Genomic DNA, 6,937 nt, shown 5'->3' with positions numbered 1-6,937 from the left:
GCTCAAATAAGCAAAGAGAAATGACAGTCCATCATTACTTTAAGACATGAAGGTCAGTCAATAGACATTTAAAAAAAACTTTGAACGTTTCTTCAAGTGCAGTTGCAAAAACTATCAAGCGCTATGATGAAACTGGCTCTCATGAAGACCGCCACAGGAAAGGAAGACGCAGAGTTACCTCTGCTGCAGAGGATAAGTTCATCAGAGTTACCAGCCTCAGATTGCAGCCAAAATAAATGCTTCAGAGTTCAAGTAACAGACACATCTCAACATCAACTGTTCAGAGGAGACTGCGTGAATCAGGCCTTCATGGTCGAATTGCTGCAAAGAAACCAACTAAAGGACACCAATAAGACTTGCTTGGGCCAAGAAACACGAGCAATAGACTGACCTTCATGTCTTAAAGTAATGATGGACTGCCATTTCTCTTTGCTTATTTGAGCTGTTCTTGCCAAATATGGCCATCTTTGGTATACCCCCCCACCTTGTCACAACACAACTGATGGGCTCAAATGCATTATGGAATGAAATTCCACAAATTAACTTAAAAAGGTACACCTGTTAATTGAAATGCATTCCAAGTGACTACCTCATGAAGCTGGTTCACAGAATGCCAAGTGTGCAAAGTTGTCATCAAGGCAAAGGTTGGCTATTTGAAGAATCTCAAATATAACATTTGTTTAACACTTTTTTGGTTACTACACGATTCCATAGGTTCTTTTTCATTGTTTTGATGTCTTCACTATTATTCTACAATGTAGAATATAGTAAAAATAGAGAAAAACCCTTGAATGAGTAGGTGTTTTAAAAACTTTATTCCTTATGATTTATTTTAGACTTTTGCCATTTATGAATGTGTTATTCAATGTGTTTTTATGGGCTATAGCAGTAAAGGCAAAATTCTATATTTCAACAAGTAATTATTTTGATACCTACAGGGGTCCTAAAATTCCAAATCAAATAGCTAAATGATCCATGTCATKACCACCTTAAAACAATTCCATATGTTTTAGTAGAACCCCCCCACCCAAAGCCTCAGACTTTAGTGGGCAACAACAAATAGCATCCTTGCTTTTGTCTATGTTACTTCTATACATTTTCATCCAGGCAGTGCAGCGGCCACCTACATGGACTCGTCGTCTCTGTAGTGGACCACGGCCCTCGTCTCTCCCTCCTTGCCCTCCTCCTGGAACTTGAAGTACTTCTCAAACACCGAGGCGAAGCAGTTCCTCTTCAGCATGCCCGCCTGGTGGATCACTTCTTCCTTGTTGGCCGGGACCGCATCCAGGTCAAAGATCAGGGACACGTTGTAGCCTAGGAGACAGCCAATCACAGACAAGATCAGCTATTGTTCGATATAATTATTAAATCGCTAGAAAAACTTCTTAGTAAGAGGTTTACTAACTACGACATGGTGTCGATCGTGTGCAATCTCTGAAGGGAATGGGGGTCAAAACCGGCCTATAGTAAATTACAATAAATACTAATAAAACCCAAACTCTGCATTGACTTTCCAACAAAGTAAACTATTAAGCAAAAAAAATGAACAACGTGTTGGCCTAAATGCAAAGCTTTAGCCCTGGTGCCAACCAAAGACAGCGTATCACCCAGTAAACACTATCTATATGTAACAGTATAACTTTAGTTCGTCCCCTCGCCCCGACACGGCGCGAACCAGGGACCCTCTGCACACATCAAACACAGTTACCCACGAAGCATCGTTACCCATCACTCCACAAAAAGCCGCGGCCCTTGCAGAGCAAGGGGAACCACTACTTCAAGGTCTTCAAAAGCGAGTGACGTCACCGATTGAAACGCTATTAGCGCGCACCACCGCTAACTAGCTAGCCATTTTCACATCGGTTACATATAGTTTCAATCATGGAGGAGGATGTGGGTGCAATGGTGTTATTTTAATTAAATGTGTCTAAACTTCAGGCTGTGGACAAAACTAAAGCAGGAAAACAAGAAGCAGTTTATTTTTTACATTTGAGTCATTTATAGTGATGGACAACCACATACTGCATCTCAGTCATAGTTAGGTGGTAGGACGACCACATACTGCATCTCAGTCATAGTTAGCTACTTCATTTAGGAAAAATGTACTATCAGCGAAGTCAGTGGTAGTAATATAAGTGTGGGTGTTGGACCTCCATAAGGGATTGGCTATATGACGCGCTGTCAAATATTCTCTGAGCAGTTGAGTCATTAACATGGTGACAGTGGTAACTTACATAGGGAGAGTGGACCGTAGTTACATAATACTTACACGCTTCGGGTGAAACCAGGAAGTTCCCATAGACCCGCTTCAGCAGCTGAAAGGAAGGAGGGGTTTGGTGTGTTATTAGGGACAGTAACAGATCAGACGAAGGCACCGACAGAGCCCGACACCAGCTATGCAACATCAGAGAGCTAGAGTGGACTGGTAGGGGTGGATGTCTCAGTGTAGATAATGGTAAGGGAGATCATAAGCCTTCCCCTAAAACAACGGTTACCTGTCAACGTGGAATCACTGGAATGTAGCCCATGTTCTGAACAAAAAAGGCATAATATGCAAATCCAGCATACACATGTCAAACAGAGGAGATTACATAACTTCTATTATAAGAAGCTGTACTGCAACCAGTTTCCTTTACAGTAAAACTGCAAGAGTGCACCATTGTGACACAGTATTTATGTATTGTGTAAATCTATTAGTGTAACATGTAAAGTGGAACATTTCTACACGAAAATGTGTTTTGTTGTGGGTTAGTGAAGAAAGGTGACAAGGTGTACCAAATTTACATTGAGTGACTGAAAAGGACAAGGCTTGATTAGCTGAGCATGTTCTCACAAGGCCACTTTGTTTTTGCAGTAGTTAAACTAGCTTTCTAAACCACTACAATGAAGAACGGAGCTGGAAGTAGGAAACAAGGCAATGAAGGCAGACATTTTCTATGGTCAGGTGACAGGACTGGGACATGATCTGGTCCTTTAAAAACACACCACTGTGCAGCAAGTGATATAGGTGTTCCTTTCCACATGATCTTAAAGTGCTCGACAGGTAAAAGCAATACTGTTAAAACCTATCCAGTCCTTTGATCCAGTAGTGCTCGCAGAGAGTAAGAAAACAATGACTGGAAGACTACAGGAAAAGCAGTCATGGTGTTCATTAGGCTACATTTAGCTGTCTCAGTCAGCACTTCCTCCATATAGGGTGAGTCAGAAACCACTTCCTGTTTCTATAAGAAACCACTGCTGCTGCTGCTTTCTTCCATACATGGTGAGGATGTACAAAGCCCTGACATCCTGCTTTAGACATTTCTCCTTTTTCACATAAAATGAAACATCTACTCTGACACACATTTTAAACTACAATTGAAGCTATGATGAGTGCCATGGGTTCGTTTTTGTCACGATCGTCATAATCCTCCTCGTCTGAGGAGGAGCAAGGATCAGACCAATATGCAGCGTGGTATGTATCCATATTTATTTGAATACTTCTTTGACACGAACAAAAACAATAAACAAAACGAAACCAACGACGCTACAGTCCTGAACATGTGAACCTATAAAACAATGAACGCAACGAACAGTAACAAACTATACAAAAACAACAAACGACCGTGAAGCTACAAAACGAAAGAGTGCAGACACAGGCAACTTACACATAGACATAGACAATCACCCACAAACGACCTAATGACTATGGCTGCCTAAATATGGCTCCCAATCAGAGACAACTATAGACAGCTGTCTCTAATTGAGAACCAATCTAGGCAACCATAGACATACAAACACCTAGACTGAACACTTCCCCACAAACACAACAAAAAACCCTAGACAATACAAAACACATACATCCCCCATGTCACACCCTGACCTAACTAAAATAATAAAGAAAACAAAGATAAGGCCAGGGTGTGACAGTTTTCAAGCATTACATTTTTGTAATTTAGCAGACGCTCTTATACAGAGCAACTTACAGTAGTGAATGCATACATTTTCATCCTTATTTTTTTTTATTTTTATAATATATATATATATATATATATATATATATATATATGACTCGTTTCAGGAAACTAGCTGTATGTCGCACGTCACTACTTCACAGGACCGCCATTTGAACGTAAACCTTTTTTAATTTATTTTTTATAAATCAAAATGTATTTTTTTGCAAGAAAAATAACAAACTTGTATGTCATATGTAAAAACAAATAAAGTTGTTAAATTACGAGCCTAGTTGATTTAGTCATGGAAAGATACAGCATCCTTCCTGCTAGCAATGATTGGCTGAGAAAATGAGTGGGCTGGACATGCTGCGAGACGAGTTCRGATTGGTCTGCCATGTAGTACGCTTCTGTCTATAATATGAGCTTGTCAGTATGTGTAGGTAATCCTTTTTAATGCTGATAAAAAAAGAAAAGAAAGCTATCAGGTAGTAGAACTGCATAAGTGTTGCTCTCCTCTTTCTGGAGAACTGAGTTGTGAAATCAGTGGAATTAGAGTATGATAGCTAAGGAAAAACTTTGGGCATTTGATTGCAAATATGCAGGGGGAGTCCAAAAGTTAAATCTTTGGTTATTTAGTACATAGCCTCACATGTGAATCATTAAATAGATGGGTGGGGCTAAAGCTTAAAAGGGTGTGAATGATGCTGAATGGGTGTAGATAAAGAAGAGCTCTCCAGTAAGTACCAAAAAATTCAAGGGCCATTTTCTCAAAAGTGAGGTTACATGTTTATCAACTTTCAAAGCAKAATTACTTTCCCAATGTTCCTCAWCWSTRGTGTRTGATATACAATTTTCTAGCGCYGAGTCTCTACCTTGATCCAATGTAAAAAACACAATTTCAAATTTTGCTACATAAGACCAAATYGAGCCGGTCGGTCACATATACTGGTCCCCCGTGGGAATCGAACCCACAACCCTGGCGTTGCAAGCGCCATGCTCTACCAACTGAGCTACACGGGACATATCTGTAGATTGAATGAAGGGCAAGGGAGGTTCAGATGCTGGTGTGTGTGTGTCACCTCATCAGCTCCGTGCTCCTGCAGCTCCTTGTAGAACTTGAGGGAGATGCTGACCATCAGCTTGGTCTTGTCCCCATCRGGGTTGGAGATGTGGTAGAGGACACCATCGAAATCTACAGTTCAGAGRAAAGCCATCAGTTACAAACAAGCACCCACCTGGACAACTCACTCCTGAAAATAGCATAATATTGTTAAACCTGCATGGTACTGCGTGGAAAAATTAACCACTAGTCCTTAACTCACCTGCAAATGTCACCTCCACTGCCTCTGGTTTTGTCCTACAAATAGAGAGGATTATATGTCAACCACAGAGAGAGATTAGCCATGAACGATTTAAATGTGTTTTGTTATCTGACAAAAAACACACAGGAAGGTGAGCAGTTATTTAAGCAATAAGGCCCGAGGGGGTGTGGTATATGGATGTTCTTATGCACGATGCAACGTGGAGTTTTGGATACAGCCCTTAGCTGTGGTATATTGGCCATATACCAACACCCGAGGTGCCTTATTGCTATTATAAACTGGATACAATGTCATTAGAGCATTAAAAATAAATTTTTGTATAATCGTTGTATAGTTACGGTCTGATATACCACGGCTTTCAGCCAAACAGCATTCAGGGCTCGAACCACCCAGTTTATATAAAATTGAAGCTATTAGTGTGCACATTTTATATCTAGACAAATATCAGCCACAATCTTACAGGCAGTGCTGTGAGCAACCTTGCTTTGGGGTCCGGAATGAAATAAGCGGAAGAGCCGACAGCGGTCTGTCAGGGAAGAAACATTTGCAGAATTTGACACAACAAAGAAGGCCTAAGGATCTAAAACAAGTTTTATATTTGATTTAAACGTATTTTCCAGTCCGCTGCAATGATTCTGCTAGAAATAACAACCGGATTTAGAGAAGAGACGCTGACGTTGAAATTTGACGGCGCATCCAATGGGTGAGAAATCATTGTTCCAGACTAGCTTGCTAGCTTCCGAATAGCTAACAGTAGCCGTATCTTAATGTCTGGCCAGTATTATTTGGTCGACAATGAATGATGGATGGAAAATGTGCGGCTGGTGGAATTGACAGAACAGGGACTATAGATTTGACACGTACAGTAATATTCTGATTTAACTGAATAAAGTGGCACGCGCCTCTGCAAGAGACATCGCTTACCCGAACACTGGGGTGTGTCTGTCACTGGTTAGCTTTGGCTACTAGACTAGCTGGGCAGGGAAAGCCTATCTGATAACTGTCTAGCCCCAATAAGGGGGTACCGCTAAGCGAACTCTAGTTACGTGTGTTTGTCGGCATCCCCTCATTTATTGTCCCAATGAACTGACAATTTTTCAATTATGATGGTGGCTTTCACTAATATGTCCAGCCGTGTTTGTTAGCTAGCCAACTATACCTATCACTGGCTGCTATGCTAATCACCGCAATACAGGGGAACCTGCTTTTCCAGTTCATGGTATAGTAGCTAGCTAACTAGTTTGCTTTGAATTGAGAAAGAGAACGTATCGTTATGGTTAACCTTGTATTAGCTAGAGTGTGTTCAATTTCAGGAAATGAATAGAGGAATAATCAGACTAGATAGGCTGCTAGCACTATATTAGCCATCGCGCATTGTTTGGCCTCTTCCGCATTCCCAGCATCCCCCAAGTTGGGTTTGTCCGTGCAACTCTCTGGGGAGAGGAACTGCAGTTATAGACAACTTCTAAACCCACAGGAGTGGTTTCTTGAAATACAATTGCAAGTTGCACGAAAACCAAAATGGTTTTACACAGGAATATGCCAACATGGTAACTGCTGCTGCAGAATAGTATTATACTGGCAGCAAATTAGAGCGTTGTCTATAGTTAAGCCTACTCAACAAAACATGTCTGAATTTGTTATATTATCATGGCATTCAGTTTTCATAATATTTGAACA

At 40.8% G+C, this 6,937-nt stretch overlaps 1 protein-coding gene and 1 non-coding gene across 2 annotated transcripts in view; both read right to left on the bottom strand.

Annotated features, from left to right (window-relative positions):
• Window positions 1–5,313, bottom strand: part of LOC112077620 (actin-related protein 2/3 complex subunit 2-B) — a 13,474-nt gene extending 8,161 nt beyond the window's left edge. Inside the window, exons 1-4 of the mRNA XM_024144110.2 lie at window positions 5,258–5,313; window positions 5,015–5,127; window positions 2,270–2,315; window positions 1,128–1,314 (exon numbers count right to left, since the gene is read on the bottom strand). Coding sequence (XP_023999878.2) covers window positions 1,128–1,314; window positions 2,270–2,315; window positions 5,015–5,071 — 290 coding nt within the window. The 5' untranslated portion in view covers window positions 5,072–5,127; window positions 5,258–5,313. The remainder of the gene's footprint in view (window positions 1–1,127; window positions 1,315–2,269; window positions 2,316–5,014; window positions 5,128–5,257) is intronic.
• Window positions 4,883–4,956, bottom strand: trnaa-ugc (transfer RNA alanine (anticodon UGC)). Its single transcript has one exon. It is a non-coding gene; the product is annotated as a tRNA-Ala (tRNA).
• Window positions 5,314–6,937: the final 1,624 nt, after the last annotated feature.

Source organism: Salvelinus sp. IW2-2015, unplaced genomic scaffold, assembly GCF_002910315.2.
Source record: "Salvelinus sp. IW2-2015 unplaced genomic scaffold, ASM291031v2 Un_scaffold4772, whole genome shotgun sequence".
Lineage (NCBI taxonomy): Eukaryota > Metazoa > Chordata > Actinopteri > Salmoniformes > Salmonidae > Salvelinus > Salvelinus sp. IW2-2015.
The sequence above is the reverse complement of the archived record's forward strand: the minus strand, read 5'-3'. Positions and strand labels throughout refer to the sequence as shown.